Source organism: Poecilia reticulata, linkage group LG20 (assembly GCF_000633615.1).
Source record: "Poecilia reticulata strain Guanapo linkage group LG20, Guppy_female_1.0+MT, whole genome shotgun sequence".
NCBI lineage: Eukaryota > Metazoa > Chordata > Actinopteri > Cyprinodontiformes > Poeciliidae > Poecilia > Poecilia reticulata.
In genome coordinates, this window is record NC_024350.1 from 13029379 (window position 1) to 13048801 (window position 19423).

General features: G+C 40.3%; 2 protein-coding genes across 2 annotated transcripts in view; one reads left to right on the forward strand and one right to left on the reverse strand.

Moving 5' to 3' along the window:
• Positions 1 to 5932: 5932 nt before the first annotated feature.
• On the forward strand, positions 5933 to 12847 carry txndc5 (thioredoxin domain containing 5). The gene is made up of 10 exons (XM_008438686.2): positions 5933 to 6167; positions 7880 to 8032; positions 8502 to 8607; positions 8687 to 8783; positions 9408 to 9523; positions 9794 to 9880; positions 9971 to 10129; positions 10617 to 10699; positions 11174 to 11303; positions 11452 to 12847. Exons 1-10 carry the CDS (start codon positions 5983 to 5985, stop codon positions 11572 to 11574), a joined length of 1239 nt encoding a protein of 412 aa, XP_008436908.1. The 5' UTR covers positions 5933 to 5982; the 3' UTR covers positions 11575 to 12847.
• A 59-nt stretch (positions 12848 to 12906) lies between these two features.
• The window catches only part of bmp6 (bone morphogenetic protein 6), a 56688-nt gene continuing 50171 nt past the window's right edge, over positions 12907 to 19423 (reverse strand). The window contains exons 5-7 of the mRNA XM_008438685.2: positions 17174 to 17250; positions 15351 to 15461; positions 12907 to 14189 (exon numbers count right to left, since the gene is read on the reverse strand). Coding sequence (XP_008436907.1) covers positions 14040 to 14189; positions 15351 to 15461; positions 17174 to 17250 — 338 coding nt within the window. The 3' untranslated portion in view covers positions 12907 to 14039. The remainder of the gene's footprint in view (positions 14190 to 15350; positions 15462 to 17173; positions 17251 to 19423) is intronic.

Here is a 19423-nt window from a genome sequence, read left to right on the forward strand (position 1 = left end):
CCACCGTTTTTCTCCTGTTTTCCTGCCTCATCAAAGCCTCTTTCACATTTTGGTCGGTTCTCCCTGATGGTTTTCCCAGCAGGAAGCGGGTCTCTGACAAAGAAAGCTCTAAGCCTACAAGTGTCTGTGAAGCGCAGGAAGAGGCAGCTTCTATCACCACCTACACTGTCTCTCCTCGAGCGGCCGCTACGAATATGCATCAAAGTGCGACGCCGTGTCGGTTCTTTCTGGACAAATGCAAAGAGCAAGACGTAAACAGGACCGACAGCAACCTGGTCAGCTGCCGATTAAACAACAACTAACTCTTAAAGAATGTCAACTTTTTGGAAATCTTCCATGTTGTACTTTAAAGGCGTAGTGGTGGTAGAACCTCAGCACCAATTGGGGGGGAAAAAAGGGACGAAGTTGTGGTAATCGTGAGCACCCTCTTGAGTGTCTCACATTCTTCCCTGCATTTTTTTTTTTTTTTGCTTTAGCTGCTTTCCCACCTCATGTTGCTTTTTTCAATTTTCCCTAAATATACAGTAATTTTATTTCACTTTGCATTTTCTCTGTTATGCTTTATCCACTTGTCACTTTCCTACACCCACCATCCGCTTCGTAGCCACCCAGATGAGGACACAAGGTTTTCTCTTTTTTCCATGCTTTTATGTTTTATTTTTTTATTGGAGTGATTCAATCCTGTGGAAAAGCCCTTTCCCTTTTGTGTGTGTGTGTAGAACAGGTGCTTGTTGCAATGGGTTTCAGCTGTCTGGAAAAGAGATCGGTTCACCTCTGCTGGTCACATCCTGAGTCCTGGTTATGATACGGCTATGATTCTTGTGTTGCTACTGGAAACACTGCTGACTTTGGACAGTGTGATGTTCAAAAATGCGGGAAAACAGTATTATGGCACAAGGACACATGCTGGGCGGTGTTGCAAGACGTGGAGATGTTTAAACCAGGTTATAAAACAATTTCCCAAGCCTTGGAGCTCTCTCAGAGTATTTTTCAATCCACCGTTCAAAAAGGGGAAAAACAAAACCTGCGCAGACATGGACACCCACCAAAAACTGACATAGGCACAGACTCCAATGACTGGCAGGGATGTCTTTCATAGTGACCATAGGTCAAAGGAATGTTTGTCATGTTTTAGCACCACACCAACCATAAAATGGCATCAAACGTCATCTGTCAATATGAACCACTCAGGACATTTCCATAGTGAACACTCAATCGCCTCAGATACTTAAAACCAAATTATCCTTCTCCTCGGTCAGTTGCTCTCTTTCGGTTCTCGCTTTCACCCCGTTTACCGCCAGCCGGCTCCTGCACCTTCAGCTGCGAACTTCAGGCGGTGAAGAAAACAAACATAATGGCCTCGGTTCCCTGGAGTCCATTCGTCTTTCCCTTTCCCATTACACCAAGCTACGGCTGGCCTGGCATGGTGCCTCGCTACCAACAATGGGTAACCAGTAGACACCCGCAACTATGTGACCTCCTCTGTAGCGGGTCAAACGTAAAATATGTCAGTGACACTTTGGCCGTACTTACCACAGCCATATAAGACATGCTGAGACTAAATAGTGGGGTGTGAATGTGGGCTTGCTGTGGGAACAATAGAGCCACTTTGGGGGACTTGGGTTATTTATCATGTAAAAAGATAGGAGGGTATAATCTCATATGATTTCAACCTCCAATTGACTGCGTGTGTGATATTTGTGTTTTACTGTGCAGCTTGAGACTGGAATGTAAAGAACGATCTGTCTCAAACGGGGGGCAAGGCAATATTTTTTATATAACAGCCCAAATAAACTTTAAGTGGGTGGGAGCTCCCATTGGACCAGCACCTTTGTGTCAGAGCAGAGGACTAAATCAGGGCAGGAATATAATATAATATGCAAGGAGTCATAACAGTCAAAAACACTTTTCCAAGTCGTTTGAAAAAAATAAAAACAAAAAGGAGTCCAGGCGGCTCTCAGTTTGTATTCTCACTTAATGACACCAGCAGGTGTTGAAATATTTTGAAGAAGTTTGACATTTAATGGATTACGTCGTGCTTTTTCACCAAAGTTAGATTGAGTGTCAGCATTTAGAGGCTAGTCTGTTCAAATAAAGCCACCGCCAGTGTTCACTTAGCCATAGCTGAGTTATGGGAATGTCTCTTTTAAAAGATTGCAGCGCAAACGTTGGTTTCTAATGTAGACTGCAGCCCTCGGAGTTTTCCACATGTTGTCTGATTGGGCTGTGTTGGACAAGAAAAGAGAAGTTCACGGGACATTTCCATCCTTCCAATGCTGTAGGTGCAGAAAATTTGCAAATGCAAACAAGACTGTTGAGGTGCTGGTGATGATTCGGTGACGCAATCATTCAACATCTTTCAGTGTCTCTGTGGTATGCTGAAGAACATGCCATAGCAATTGCTTTTTTCAAGTAAAAATTGCAAATGTCTTAAATTTAAGACAGTCAATATACACGGTGTTGATCCTTGTTCGGTCATAACTTCTAAAATTTGTTCTGTCAATCAATCAATCAATCAATCAATCAATCAATCAATCAATCAATCAATCAATCAATCAATCAAATTGTATTTGTATAGCACATTTCAGCAGCAAGGCATTTCAAGGTGCTTTACATAATTAAGGAAAAAATAAAAACAGCATGTGACATTGAAAAAACAGACATTTTTATGTATGTAAAAAAAACATGAGAAAGCATGAGAAAGCACGAGAGGGTACCCAAATGGGATAAAAATAAAAATGAATAACAATGACATTGAATAAAAAATAAATTAAAAATAAAAATAAAAAATTTAAAAGAAGATTAAAAAAGATCGAAACATACTTTTGTCTGTCATACTGGATGTGAAGTTTTGCTTTGTTTTATTCAGCGCAAGTTGAGATTTAAGGGGCGTTATGGCCAATTGTTCAAAACATCAGTCAGTACCTTCATTCAAAATTAGAATGAATCAATTTGAACAACGTTTGCAGCAGTCTTGTGCTAACCGTCCTAGTATCTTCTGTCTTTTTTTTTCTGATCTGAATCTCTTCTTAATATATTGTTTTGGACAAAATGTCCACTTTGTTGCCTGTCTTGTCAAAAGACTGTTATCCAAAAGTACCAGCTGCAGATTTTGAGCAAGCTCTGCAGTGGAGGTAACATGATTCAGTAAAGAGTTCCTCAAATGCGGATAGTTCAGGAGCTGACTTGGACATTCTAGTCCAATATTTGAAACTGTGTTTTACTAAAGTAATTACGGTGGCTCAATTTTCTACGAAAGTAAAAATCGCTAGAGAAAGATAACCCTAATTTCCAGCATGTCAGTCTGATAAAATTACTTCACAGCTCTACCTGGATGAAGGAAATGATCAAGCCAAGAATGAAATAATATAACGGTTTTGTGAGAATGCATGCATTTCAGATCATTTTTTAACCTAATAAAACTATCTGTATGCACATTTGCCGCATGATGTAAAACGGTGTGGAATGAAGCTGCTGCTGTAAGTCAGCAAAAACTTTTGTATATCCCAGTAGAATTAACATCATAACTAGTTATAATATTTTCTGCTCATCTGAATATTTTTAGCTAAGTGCCAGCCTCATGCATACATAGAAATGCAAGACAAATTGCTGTCAATGCAAGAACTTCATTATTAATGACATTAAAATCCAGATAAACAAGCATGGCTTCCTACATCGTGCACCTTACTGCACTGTGGCATTCTGGGGTATTTGAAGCTTGTGAAGCTACGTCTCACGCTCCTGCAGCCTGGAACATGTGTGAGAGAGGAGAGTCAACATGTGGAGCTGATTTTTATGAGTGGAAATAAGCCAACATCAGCACGTCTGAGGTTGATTAGTATAAATATGTATGTTCTTGTGAATTTGTGCATGTAATAAATGAAAACATGTGATTTTGCGCATGCTTTTTAAATATATATACATATTAAAGGGATGTAACATCTTTAAAATGGCAGCTGCTTTGTACAGCTTAGTCTTTTTTTTTCTTTTTTTTTTTTTTTAGATAAACAAACCACAAATTAGTTTAAATAAAGGATTTATGCCTGGACATAAAATCAGAGCTCGCCCAGACTTCACTTCTTAGTCCAATACACCAGAAGTTAATGAATGAGAAAACGCCATAAAAAAAAATAGAAGCTTTTAGTTTGAAGACTGCAGCTTCCCTCACCCACACCATCTCCCTCCCCTCCTTTTGGTTTCATAAAATCATGACTACATTAAAAGAGGTGTGGACTTTCCAAGGAGCTGTCAGTCCAACAGGGCAGCAGGTACTTTGCTCAGACACACACAAACACACTTCCCTCTGGGAAAAGGTGCATGATTTATAAGCACTGTCGCCACTCCGCCAGGCTCCAGCTGCCAGGAGTCACACCGTAATTTTAAAGCATCATTTGTAGCAGTGATGAGGAGGCAACTCTGACTCATGCGTGTGACGGCTGGTGCAGAAAACTAGCGGCCCATCTGTCATTCTGAGCGGCGGTGATGTTCCACCTGAGCTGGGCGAGCCACGTTTGAACAGGTAAAACAGAAACCCGGCGTTGTTTGTCTTCACAACATGCCGTCTGTTTGTTGTTGCCCGAGTAGATTTACACCAGTTACATCACTTGCGTTAAGTGTTGACAATTTGTTTTTGAAAGATTAGGCGAGAAGGAAAGTTCAGGAGCCTGCCAATGTGCAGTCGGCAAGAATTTATAGGACTATTTGCAAGTAACCACTTTTGACATTTCCACACACTACTTTAGGGGGGGAAACTTCTAAATGCATCTTAAATTATAAGCAAATTTATTGGTCCTGATTCTCTAAGTAAAAGCAAGAGGGGGAAAAAAACAACTTATGTTTAAAAAAAGGATTGTGTAAGACTTTGGAAATCCTGAGTACATTTTAATCATAGTCTGGCCCCGGAAGATTAATATGAGAAAGGAGAGGTGGCTAAAAACTTTTGCAAGGTGCCGTCCATGCAAGGGATATTTTGTTCCCATACAAGAACTTCTTAGAACTGAATGTGAACCCGGAGCCTCCACGAAGCAGGACTGTATATCTTGGCTTATTCAGCTTTTAGCTTTATAACACAAAAGTTCCAACAAAAATAATAATTTCAGGAGCTTAGCACAAGTGGCAACAACACCGAGACTTAATCTTTCTGAATTGTGGGGTGGGGAGGAGGAGGGGGGGGGGAACTGGTGACATAGTTGTGGATGGTCAAGTGTTTCTGATGCACTATGAGTGGTGAAGGATGGCCGTTATGGTCTCATCCAAAATGCAAGCAATGTAGCTCAGACCGTTGAAGAAGTTAATGCTGCTTCTAATTGAATGAGTTTAGTGTACATGTTGCATTTAAAGGGGCAGTATTATGCATTTTCCAGGCACATAGTGTCATTTTAAAGCACAAGCAAGTAACTATGTTACTTTCAGTGGTTACAGGAATGCTGCATATATCAAATATGACTTCAAAAAATTAGACTTTGCAATTTAATGCCTTGAAACTGGGTGTTTTTAAGAAGATCCTGCTCTTTCCTCTGCTTTCAGCACGTCATCACAACAACATATTTCTGCATTAAGCTTTAGTTGCACTGAGAAGTAGCTCATATGATGAGCTCAGTAGATGCAGTTCCGCCTGATGTTTGTGCTGCTGTCGCTAGTCTGAAGGAGCTCAGTAGAGGAGTCACAGGAGAGCAGTGCTCTGTGAGGCAGAAGCTCATCTTGGAGACAGAAGCTCTGAGGAAGAGCTCAGGGGAAAATAAATCACTTGGTGAGACCAAGCGTTTTGTAACCCTGAATGTCTGGAGATTAAAGGATTTTTCAAACATACATAAAAGAGTCAAGGCAACACTACAGGTATGTTTCTAATGAGGGAATAACATGATGAAAAGTTGATTTTACATAATACTGCCCCTTTAGAGAAAGCCTGTAAAGGGGGCGTGTTTTGGCGAAAGTCGGTCCTTTTGTACCAGCAGGGACTCCGTTCTCCAGCCGAGATTCACCATGGCCTCTGCACTGACTTGCACAGCATTTACTTCGTGTTTACTGTTTTTTACGTTATTATTTGCTGTTGTGTTTTGCGACGCTGATGCAGAAGAAGAGGAGCATGCCAAGCACACATACACTGTAGAGATGTTCACCGAGGCGGTGCCAACTGCACCCCACTTTGTCATGTTTTACGCCCCATGGTAAGTGCAGAAAATTAGTGTTTTTGAACGACGTTTGACAGATTAGTCGGTTATGACATCTCTCTCTCTTTGCCAACTCTTGTAAGTGCAGAAAACCTCCCGTATTGTTGTGCTAACAGTTTACCGGTAAACTGGCTGACAAGCTACTAAGCTACCTAGCCCACCCACTAAAGACAGTTGACTCGATTAGCTTAGATGCTAAGCTAGATTAGCATAGCCAAATAGCGGCTTATCAGATTTAAACATTTGCAGTTAGCTCTCTGTGGCATAACGTCACACATACTTCAGGCAGCTGAAATAATGTTAAGCATTTTCAGGTTAAAAATACAAAACTACAGTTGTCGTCGTTGTTTTTGCACCACATAGGTGAAGTTTTAAAAGTTATACGGAGGTGGCTTTGCTTACGTGGCACGCACTGATTCACTGTTATGTCAGTAGCTTCAAAACTGGGGGTCCGCGGTCCTACAGAGACCCTTGGTCGTGTAAAAGGGGGAAAACGCAGATGAGGAGCTCAACTTTTTGTAAGCTGGAGATGTTTGGCGTTTTGTGTTTCTGCTATAAAATACTGTTTAATTAGTTATCTCATTTGGACATAAAGTTCTGCATAAACGCAACCGATTCAAATGAATTGTATTCTTAAATTGACATCAAGTTAAAAATTTAATGGCACAATGCTAGTCAGCTTTCAATTTAAATAAAATGGGAGCAAATCTAAAACATTCAAGACAATATTTTTAATTGCTATAATTGAGAGTTGGCCCATCCAAGGACCACAAAACAACTCAAAATTTACCTTTTTTTTATTATAGTCAATGGTGTGATTTCTCATAGCTTTATGACACTTTCAGTTGAATAGTAAGGGATATTGTGGAATATAACTTGGCAGCATTAATTTTCACAATATTCCTTTTTGGTGAGGAGGTGATGGAAGAGACTACTCTGAAATCTATTAGGATTATTTTTTTGTCGTAAAACGAACAACAACAAAAAAACTTTAGCGTGGTCCATACTGTACTTGCAACTGGAATTCTTCCTATGTTCCACAACTGTCCACAGACATGAATTGTAAGATGTTAAACCAATAAAAAAAAAAACCTATCTTTTTAAGACTAGTTAAGAAAAGACGACGAATGTAGTCTGATCATAGATTTAAAATGACCAAAAAAATCAATAATTGGCTAATTGTTTTTCTTTGCCATTAATAATTAAACTCAAATAAATTGTTTTAGCAAATGACATTATATACCAGAATATAGTAAAGAAAAAAAAACTTTTCTTGTCTAACTTCTCTGTAATGTAAGGGAAAGTACAAAATGAAAAAACATTTTCTTTTGTCTTCTTTGAAAATAACACCAACATATAGCAAACACATTTTGAAAGTTCTTCTTGTTTTCTAGACATTGTTAAATGGAACCTCGTGAAGTGAAAATCACAGATTTCTCTCTGGTATTTTGGTGGAACTCTGTCAGATACTTTAAATACTTATGCTGCCGTTAAGCGTCTTCAAGGAGGACATGAACATCGGCCGATACCGATTTTGACTCGGACATGTCCACAGTTTTTCCAAGTTTCACGACTTTCCAACAAAACCAGAATAGGTTTTTCCAACTATTCAAGTGAGCTGGAAACGTTTTAGCAACGCAAAACCTGGAGTTTTTTTTTAAGAGAATACAAACGTGTCCCATAACCCATTTTTATCACTTTATGTCCAGGTGCGGCCATTGCCAGAGACTGCAGCCTGCATGGAACGAACTGGCAGACAAATACAACGGCATGGATGACCCTCCTGTATATGTGGTGAAAGTGGACTGCGTCCAGAACACCAAGTTCTGTTCCAGCGAGCACGGCGTCAGAGGATACCCTACGTAAGTAAGAGAAGCATCTACCCTAAACGCCACAGAGAGATGCACAGACAGGAAAGTTTGTCTGCTTGAAAAAAGAAAAAAAAATCTCAGAACAGTATACAAATTATATAAAACTATAATGTATTTCAGCATTCGTTCATATCAGAAGTGAAACTTGCTCATTTTTCATAACATGGCTAGAAATGTGACCCAAGCAGGATCTGACTGTGAAATGGTGAATTCACAGTCACCACTTATATGTCAACACACTTAGAAATGAACTTGCTTTCCGTTAATCATTGAAATTGGTGACACATTGACCCAAATGTAGTTAAATATTCTGCCAGAAATCCTCGTCTAAAACAATAATCCTGCTGCTGACGAACCTCTACACCTGCAAACACAGCAGAAACGCAACCGACTCCAAATAATTATTGACTGTTCGGTTTAGTAACCAATTTTTTCCATTCCTTTGTGTGTTTATGTGTAGATTAAAATTGTTCAAGCCAGACCAGGAAGCAGTGAAGTACCAGGGACCAAGAGATCTGCAGTCTTTGGAGACGTGGATGCTGAAGACGCTCCAGGAGGAGCCTTCGGTGAGTTTCATTCACTCGGTAATCAGCCTCGAAGCGGCGTTTTGTGAATTAAAGGATTCCATCCACTTCTGTCCTCCAGGAACCAGTAAGTGAGCAGGAACCCGCTAAAGCCCCAGAGCCCAAACAGGGCATGTATGAGCTCACTGCAGCTAACTTCAAGGAACACATATCCAAAGGTAAATGTGGAGCTTCGTTAGTCTCACTAGTTACAGGGTGATTGCATTTTTTTTTTATTACAGTTGCAGCTGTATCCGGCTGTAATAGTTTCACTCTTGTACCATATTTGAATGCTTTTTCAGTTTTGGTTCACACCAAGACGTGATTCTGCATCTGTCATTAAGTAACTAAAATGGGTTATTGCTTTGATTTTGAATATCAGGATAAACTAACAATTACAACAAAAAAAAACTTAATGTAATGTCACCTAATGTTTTTGGACTGGACCATGATAAACTCTGAATGAGACGACGGTTCCTAAGCTCCACCGAAGCTCAAGAATTGTCATTAAAAATAAAAACAAATGATTTCCTGTTTGGATATGACGCGGGCGCCTTTAGCGTCTGGTTACTGCTTGCAGCTTTGCATCCTGGCAGCAGCAAAGCAATAATTTGAGCTGTAAAGTAGCATAACTGGTTGTATAAAGCCCTGCAGGCTGGGTAAGCTTTTTCTAGCAGGTAATGCCGTGTGCATAAAGAAATGAATTTACGTTATTAAAAGTATAAATCTTGAATCCCGGCAGCTTCTTTTTAAAAAAAACTGCATATTCATTACTTGCAATTGCTTCTGTGTTTCTTTTCCAGGTGCTCATTTCATTAAGTTCTTTGCGCCCTGGTGCGGCCACTGCAAAGCCATGGCGCCGACCTGGGAGCAGCTGGCCTCCAGCTTCGAGCACTCTGACGACGTAAAGATAGGAAAGGTGGGCTGAGGCTGTCATCACTGTTGGAAACAATCTCAGAAGATATCCACACTTTATAAGCTTAATGTTTTGCTTTAAATGTTCGACTTCTACCAACGTTGCAGGGATCTAGTTGACTTTAGACCAAAGTCCCTTTGCACAGTCAGTTGATTTGTTGTTGATCACATGAGGTGTTGCTCGTTTGCATGGGAGGGTCATAAACAATGCAGGTGCCAGTGTTTGCTGTGATGTCACTCCTGTTTGACTGCTGGTAATTTGCCTGTGACCCAGGTGGACTGCACACAGCACTACGAGGTGTGCTCTGAGAACGGTGTCAGAGGATACCCGACACTGCTGTTCTTCCACAACGGACAAAAGGTTTGGGAGCAGGCTGGAGTGTTGAAAGATTACCCAGTCTGGTGTGTGTGTCCGTGTGATCACTCTCCTGCTCTTATTTGTTTTATTAAGACAGAACAATACAAAGGGAAGAGAGACCTGGACTCGTTCAAAGAATTTGCAGACAACCAGCTGAAGGCTGCGCTCTCTGCAGAGCAGAAGGAGGAACCAGCCGAGGAGCAGAACTCAAACGAGGTTCCCACCGATGAGCCGGCGGACGAGGAGGTGAAGGTGGGTGTGTACAGCAGGCGTGCATACGAGACGAATACTTTAGTGCTCTGTTCTGAATCTCTTTGGGTGTGACCGTATCTTGTAAAGAAATCCCCTGGTATCGAAACAGCAACTCGGTTCATTTTGCTTATATAAATGATGCCAGTTCACAACAAACGCCTCAAGGCGCTTTACAAAAGTCGTTTCAAATGACACAGTGGTATTTTGCAGCGCATTGTTGTTCAAAATAAATTGATCTCACAAAGCGTGGTCCGGTTGACATTAAAGGATTTGTAAACTAATGTTATGAGCCAGTCGGTGTAGTAAGAAAGTAGTTCTTAAGTCAACAGTAGACAGTTTTGCCATCCGACTACCCACCAGTAATATTAGAAACTTGACAAAAGCATAAGGTGTTTGCTTGCATAAAAGTCTTGGCTACAACTGCCAGTGATCATGATTAATTTTCTTTAGACCCATAAAGTTTACGTATGCCGTTCTGTGTTTTCAGTCCGACGTGTTGATCCTCACCGAGAGCAACTTTGACGAGACGGTAGCGAAGGGCTTCACCTTCATCAAGTTCTACGCTCCATGGTAAGATCACCTCTGTGGGAACAAATGACCATGTGGATGTTTTCATAACTGCTATGAAATATGGCAATATAATCAGTTTCTAATTGCATCTTAATCAGATTCTGGAGTCTGGTTGGTCCCATCTAATGACCTTGCTCCACTTCTGCTTTAAAATGAATTCATTTAATTAGGTACAATTTTATTTACCATGTTAGGCTTAATGTAGGGGTGTCAGAGGTGAATACACACAAAACACTTCAGGTATTTATTGTATGTGCTACTTTGTGCTGTTCTGTCGCATAAAATCCCAAATAAATAAGAAAAGCTGATTAATAATTTATATTTTTAAAAAAGGGGCTGTCTTGGTTTTCTTGCATGGGTTTAAAATGACAAGTAAATATAATTCTGAATGAATTTTTACAAAGGGATTTTAAGTTCCCAATGCATCTCGGTTCTTGATTAAAATGGCACAACTCTCGTCTTCCTGCTGCGCAGGTGTGGTCACTGCAAGAATCTCGCTCCAACCTGGGACGACCTTTCCAAGAAGGAGTTTCCTGGTCTCTCTGATGTCAAGATTGCCAAAGTGGACTGCACCGTCGAGCGCACGCTGTGCAACAAGTATTCTGTAGGTTTAACTCTAAAACCCCACACAGCCCAGACTTGTGTAGAGTAACTCTGCAGCTTGAGCTTCACTCGAACTGGCTGTTGCTAAGGCTGTTGCTAAGGCTAATCAAACCCGATGTAGTCCTGATTTATTTTTTTCTCTCTCTCAGGTGCGGGGTTATCCAACGTTGATAATCTTCAGAGCTGGGGCGCAGGGTGACGAGCATCACGGGGGACGGGACCTGGAGAGCCTGCACAGCTTCGTGATGAGGCAGGCGAGAGACGAGCTGTAGGAAGCAACACCTCTCTACCTGGAGTCCCCTGTTTATCTGGCCAGTTGGACAGGAGTCTCTGTCCTGCAGCAGCCAAGTCAGATTTCCTTCAGGAAGGAATCAATCCAGCGACAGACTGATGTCATCATCTGGGTCTATTTTTGTTTTTATTTGTATTTACAGACAGAATAAATGTGTTGGAAATGTATTTTTTTACAAATCTCTCGAGCTGAAATCTTACGTTTTTAAACCTCTGCGAGCACTGGTCCAATTAGAACCAGAAACACAGACAACTTTACCAAGACGTTCATTAAAAATCTTGTTTTTTATTTTCTGACTCCTGTGGGTTTCCCCTCTTCCCCTTCCTACTTAAATTATCAACCTCTCCTGTTATGACGCTGTGACTCTTAAGTTGTAAAAGTTGTGATGTCTCTCTGAGGTTGAGGGTTATTTTAAAGGTACATCATGTATATCTGCTGATAGCCTATCTGACGTAACTCTCAGGGAAAACAACCAAGTGGACCAGAACAATGTCGCTCACACAGGATTGTAGTTGACCCGGCAACCTGAGCCGTGAATGAGGACCCGATTGTTTACACTTCACTCCATAGAAAAAGCTCTTAAAAATGATCAACCAACTTCGTATCACGTGAAATGTATATGTGACATCTTTTTACTTTTTTTTAGCTTTTGAAGTTTCAAGTCATTCATTATTTTAGTTTTCTTTTAAAAAAGAAAACAAATGCAGTTTGTTTTCATCAAGCCAAGTGCATTTCAGATCAGGATCATCTGCATTCATTTCTTTATCACTGATTATTGTACTGATTGAAGCATCATTGAATGTCCAGGGACATAAATATGAATTGTTTATTAAATCACAACATGAGAACCTGACTAGTCTGGTTGAAAAGTAAAGCTGAACTTGCACCAATTAAAGTTTTTTCAGTAAATTTACTGAATTCATTTTACTTAATTCTATTTTTAGAGAATTTAAAACATTTTTCATGGATTGTCCAACCGGACTGTGTTCAGTGTTTATGCTCCTGACTAGCTGTGATTTTATTGTCCAGCCCAGGTTCACAAATGGGGGGAAAAAGCAACAGTCTTATCAGGTTTTTTTTTTTTTTTGTTGTTGCTTTTTGAGCAACACATGGTCTAAAGAGGTCCAGCACCACAACTCTGTATTTAGTTTTTCAATGGACCGTATTTGTCCCCTATCCACAAGTTTTGTACAAAAAAAAACAAAAGTGGAAAGTTGTAACATAAGATTTCATAATAAATTTTGTCAAAAACATGTATTTTTTTATTTTTATTTCTCGCTTTAATGTGGTATTTTCTTTTTCAATAAAAGGTGCAATAAATAAGCTGAAAATGTACACGTATTTACAGAAAAAAAAAAGTTTTAACAGGATCACAAATGTAAACAGCAGCTTTCCAGAGGTATATAATATTTAAGATTGGTTAGGCACAAAAGGTATTTTGATTGGTACGGATACAAGTCATCTTTTTTTCTCTCTCGTTCAGATATGTTCTTTTAAATATTCCACGTTATTTAAGGCTCACAGTAACGCGCTGAGAGGGGAAGATGCTGCAGCTAAATCTGAGCACAATGTTGCTCTCAGGGTGGCAGAAGAAAAAGAACTCGTCACGCGGACCGTTTTGGTCTCTGCAAATGTTTTTCCACAATCTCTTGTAAAGGGGTTAGACGCGTTTGTGAGCTTTGCGAGAGCGGCAAAACAGAAACGGCCACTTGTGGCATGTCGGAGGGCGAAAGGGGCTGAATTTGTGTCCTTTTTGTAGAAAAACACGAGTTTGGCCACAACATGGATCGGGTTAAACCGGCCCCGGAGAACGGCATGTCGGCCTGAGCCTGGCAAATATTGACACAGAGAGCATTATTTGGAGGAGCGTGCTGCTAAAACAGAATGCGGTCACTTCGGTCTTCCAAATTATATTTTGGGGAAAGTAAATTTGGCTTGCGAGGAAAAATGCATAGGCTGAGCAGGTGTTTGAGTCGGTCGCGGGGAAACTGATCTTTCGTACGCCTCCTCAGATTTGATCCGCTGTGTTTTCCATCAGAGAGGAGATGGGGGAATGAAAGCAGCAGTCTGACTGGTCCATCAACAGATCGGTTACGGCAGCCTGTCAGGCCTTCCTGCGATTCAATAAACACACAATATACAAACTAAACACTCTTCTCAGACACACAAAGTCCGTGAAAGCGAAGTCTGGAGCGTGACGCCAACGACGACAACGCTGGCTCAACACTGGAATGGAGAGAAGTCGCCTGTAACTCTCAGTCTGGTATTGATCCCCGTCCTCGTCGTCGACATGTTAATAGTTTCGGTTTGTGATTATTGAACTAGATGCTGCTGACTTCCAGGCAGCAAAAAAAACTCAAAACAAAAAAAAACAAAAAAAAAAAACAACTGGAGTCCAACTGAGTTCAGCCTTGTCCGTCGGCGTACAACCAGTCCTCACTGGTGTCAGTGGCAGCCGCAGGCGCGTACCACCATGTTCTTGTACTTCTTCAGGATGACGTTGGAGTTGTCGTCGAAGAAGAGGACGGAGATGGCGTGGAGCTTGGTGGGGGCGCAGCAAGGCTTCGGCACGTTCTCCGGGTTCATCAGGTGCACCTGGAGACGCGGGAAATGCTTTAGTGACCACACCGTTTCTATTGGAGCAGATCCTTAAACTCACATGTAGATATTTCACAAGGCGCCTTGGCAAATTCATGTGATACTGTTTTACAACAAAGAGAGACTTCTGGGTGTCAAGCTAATTTTAATAACAGACAAAGACACCTTATTGGATCTACTAGCCAGTTGACCAATGATGATTTAATTTGCTATACAACGTGAAAGACCGTAAGCTTTAATACACATGGGTTGTGTTGCAAGACGCATCATAGCAGAAAGTCAACATCGGTGTAGTTGACAAAAGGGATGGTTTTAAAAGGGCCTAGTCAAAGACTGAAAGCCTGTGGTATGACCCGAAACCAGCTTGAAAACCCTCCAATATGGCTTCATAAAAAACTGCAGAGTGGGCCAAAAGTCAAGCTAATAGCTAGGTAGTACAAAAGCCTGATGGTGTTTGCACTATCAAGACCCAACCAGTCATTAAGCAATTACTTTCTCACATTGGGTCAGGTGGGTTTGGAGAACCTTTTCACCTAATAATGATTTTTTTCCCCTTTCGTGTGATATTATAATGTATGACTTTGAGGATCTGAAGCATTGACGTGTGACAAAAAAAAAAAAAAATCTGTAAATGATACTTTTCCACTGGACTGTAAATTTTGATAGATTTCAAACTTCATGTTTTGAACAAATTAAACTTTTCTCTGTGCCAATTTTAGATTTTCAAAATGTCTTCAGAACTAAAAATCTGGAAATTGTGACATGCATTTGAATTCAGTGCGTTATTTAACTCGGGCACAGATGCTGTTTCTCTGTAAAGTTGAAACATGGCGGAGGAAGCATCATGCTGTGGGAATGTTTTTCTTAAGAAAGCACATGAAAAAAACACTCAGAGTTTGAAGAAATCTTAAACAACAAAAAAAATTGTTAACTTGAAACAATGACCCTAAACACGTAGAGCGCTTTCAATCACAGAAGTTTAGTGTGTTAGAATGGCCCAGTCAAAGTCCAGACCTAAATCCAAATGCAAATCTGAGACGAGATTTAAACATATCAGTCACTTGTTTTCAGTTTTACTGACAACCTGGCAAAAAATCATGGATTTAATCTGAAATGCACAGATGTACATGTGGATCAAGCAGAGAGAGGCCGTCCTACCAGCGTTTGCACGATGGCGTGGTTGGTGGCATTCATGTGTCCATTCAGGGGGAAGGAACATTCTCCATCACAGTAGTTGGCGGCGTAGCCTTCGGGGGCGATGATCCAGTCCTGAGGAGACACATATGAGCTTAATTTGCATGTGGCACATCTGTCTCTACCAGCTCTGAGCAGCGATTTCATAAAAAAAAAACCTTAAAGTTTGTTTTAAAGCTATTTTATTGGTAGGAAGCCTCAGAAAAATGCTAAAGTAAAAGTTTCTGCAGTCTTCTAGAAGTTTACAAGGTCTCCGAGGACAAATTCCTGTCGGTATCTACCGTATTACTCGAGGAAGCAATATTTCTCCCCTTTCTTCCTTCCTGTCTGCGCTTCACTGTTTCCGCCTGATGAGTTATCAGCATGTTTTAACCTCATTCCGACTTGTTTTCATGTTTTCAGCTTTCCACCTCGTCGTTTCTCTTCTTGCGTCTCTCTCTTTTCCCTTCTGGCTTATGGCGACGTGAATCTTTTTTTTTTTTGTTTGTTTGACAAGACTGAGATTAACCAAGCATATGTTAAGTTGTTGATGTAATGTGTGAGAGTGCGCATTCAGGTGAGTAATTGCTTGCGTTATTCCTCTAGATGTCAGTGGTGTGTCAACAGCTATCGGCATGTTTGAAAAAGATGAATGGATCTCTGGCCTTTTCTTCCACTGTTTCTCTCTGAACTCCCACACACACACACACACACACACACACACACACGCACGCGCACACACACACACACACCTGGGGGCTGACATTTGGGTCTGCTCCCACTCAGCTGTGTGTATCTGAGTCCCCTGCTAGTTTAATCTGCCTTGTTAGCAGCGGTTTCTTATCACCTTGTGAGAGCAGCCTGCAGTGTTTAAAACGCCTCCCACACCAGCAGCAGCAGCAGCAGCAACTTATTTCTGTCTTTGTGACTTAAGATGCCTTATCTGTGGTAATTGTACGAAGTCTAATAAGTCAAGACTTATCAGAAGCTTTTTCAATGTTCTACATTTTCTCACATTCAGTTGCACTTGATTCATCCAATTGTTTATTATCTTGAAATGAATGAATGTATTGAAAAATTATGAAAAGGTTTTAGTTTTAGCTTCTTTGCAAAGAATGAAATCAACTAACTGGACCAAGTTTATTGAACAATGTGGCCACACAGCTTCAGAAAAAAGGACAATTCACAAAGTTTTGGCTTCAGTATTATGAGTATATTAAATATATACTCATAATATCCTGATAACTCGAGGAAAGGAGCATGACCCAATGTGGAAAAGTAGTTCCCTTTTATATCTATTAACTGGTTCAGACACTACACCAATTTACACAAATTCATGAAAAATAACATTTTGACAAAAGATTGTACAAGTATTACTATATGTTGCTTCATATTCAACACACACAATTCAGTGGTAGTTTATGAAACTAACTTTTGGCATTGGTATTTAATTCCGTGACAAAAATAAATTCTGATACAAGTAAAGAAATAATTGTCAGGAAACTGTTAGAACTTATTTTATACCTCTAACAAAACAAACTAGAAATAAATAAAATAAGATACTACCTGGTTATCCAATTTTATCATTATAATAGTCAAAAGAGATTTTTGTCTATGTCGTTTTCATTGTTACAAACTTTAAAATATGTTTAAAAGTGATGCATCAGAATTTTTTAAGATTTACTTGCTGAGTTTAAAGAAGAAAAGCAAAACATCCTTCATTCTTCCCAATAAAGCATTCTGTCTCTGAGCTTAATTAACAGCATGTATAGACTGACTCATTAAAAACGCCTAAAAAGTCAAAGTACCTGCCAGCCCAGCTCTCTGAAGCTAACATACAGCTCGTGTCTCTTGCACGCCGTCTTCTGATTGCTGCTGTTGTAATCTGGAACAGAAGAACAGAAATCACTAGGAAACCTCCTTAAGATCAAACTTAACTTCAATCAAACACAAAACGTGATTTTTATCATCTTTTCTTTCCTCAACACATCATGGCACGAAGACAGCAAAACAGCAAAAAACTCCTCCCTCAGCGAATGACGACGTAAAACACAATTAAGTGGAGTGAAAACAAACATTACAGTCCCGGCCTGAGAGCAGAAGAAAAACACAACTGGACTCGTGTAATGCTCTGGGTGGAGGAGCCTGTGTGGGTGTGAACCAGAGCTCAGGCACCAGCGCTCATTGCGTGCGTTTGTGCGCCGTGCGTGCTTCACATTCGTTCGCTGGATGAGGCATTTGAACGTGTGCCTAATTGAATTTTCCGGTGTCGGCCGATATTTGGCAAACCGTGCAAGTGGCGAGATGGTGACAACTGCGTTTATGGACTCTCCTGCCATGCAGTTTGTCATTAATTGTCTCTGTTCCTTTCTGAAGGCGTCGCGCGGGGCAGGTACAGTTTTTTTTTTTTTTTCGGTTTTTGGAGTTGAAGAGGTCATTGCTGGCAGCGGGAGCCGTGCTGAAGTCAAGATAGTGACACAGACTTTCCAAAGAAGGTTTCAAGGGCTGCCTCTCTGGCTTTTTCTGTCTTCTTTCCTGTTGATTTGATTGCTGGGTTTATGATTTCATCATGAAGCTCTAAAGGGAGGACAGTGAGCAAAAAAAAAACAAAACGAGGCCTTCTGCGATGATGGTTAGGGTTCTTATTCTCATCCAGGATAGAGACGTTGCAGCTTATTATTTAACTTCAATTTCATCCTAAAGGGTTTGGCTTATTATATTACATTAATTACAACTGGTTATTTAGCTACTTAGCTACTTAATTGTTGTTTTTATTTAACCTTTATTTCAGAAAATCTCATTGAGATTAAAGATCGCCTTTGCAAGGGAATCCTGGACAAGATTAGCAGCAGCACGCAGAAGATTCACACACAAAAAAAAATACATAAAAACAACATTGCAACAAAGTAAATTAAAAGATTCCTCAGTTAAAACATTTACAAATAGATGATTCCTTCTCAAAATCAGTAAGAAGAGCCTTAAAATCATTTAAAGACAAAAGTCCTTTTAGATTCCTCTATTTCTGCAACTGGTTCCAAGAAGATGGAGCAGAAAACCGAAAACATTTCTGTCCAAGTTCAGTTCATACTTTAGTAAAATAATGATAATTATGCTATTATTTGTAAAATGGTCCAACTACTCAAACACAGCCTATACCCACTTAAGTTTGTCAAATGAAGACTGTTTGAAAGCAGTCGCTGTTCAAGTTGCAAGGTAGACTGCAGACAGGTCGATACTCCATCACAGAGCAATACAGAAGCTCACCTGTTTAAGGAAACCAATTAACCTAACAGTCATGTTTCTGAGAAAATGTTAGTACCCAGAGAGAAGAGAGAACATGCAATTTCCATGCAGAAAGTCCATAGGCCAGGATTCGAATCCAAGTCCTTCTTGCTACTAAATATGCAACAGTGGAACCTTATTGAAACTGTTTTTGTTTATTATATATTTAAAAAAATAAAAAAATCTTCTATTGCTATCAGTTACATGACATTGAATACAGCTGATTAAATGTTCCAATAACACATTTTATTATCATTCTTATTAGATCTGATGACACTTGAATGCAAGAGTACAGGTCATCTTGTGTAATAAAAGAATTGTGTGCATGAAAAGTTTTATTTTTTTATTTTTTTGTAAATTAGAACAAAATATATAAGCTCTCCATGTAAGGAGGTGGCCTTTTTTATATTTTTATCCTCCAAAGTTTTCCCCTGAGTGTGTCTGTCAGAGGAGGCATGACTCAGAGGCCAGTCTGAGATTTGTCACTCAGTCACAGCCACCCAGTCACTCAGCTCACCAACTTGCCAGCCTTGTTTGTTCAGCTGGAGTTGCAAGCACACCCACGCACACACACACACATGTGCGCACACGCATACACATAAGTTCACACGCACAGGCAGACAGTGTAAACAAACACGCTTCAGTTATGGAAGGGTCATTGATTTTGGTTCTTTACATCTCAGTGTCCATCATTCATGAGCAGTGGCATTTGGAAAACACACAGTAACACACTCACACACACACACACACACACACACACACACACACACACACAC

Excerpts from the sequence above, each read along its gene's own strand:
- txndc5 (XM_008438686.2), top strand. The coding sequence starts at position 5,983 with ATGGCCTCTGCACTGACTTGCACAGCATTTACTTCGTGTTTACTGTTT. Across the intron at positions 9,524-9,793 it reads ACGACGTAAAGATAGGAAAG|GTGGACTGCACACAGCACTA; the intron begins GTGGGCTGAGGC and ends CCTGTGACCCAG. Across the intron at positions 10,130-10,616 it reads CGGCGGACGAGGAGGTGAAG|TCCGACGTGTTGATCCTCAC; the intron begins GTGGGTGTGTAC and ends CTGTGTTTTCAG.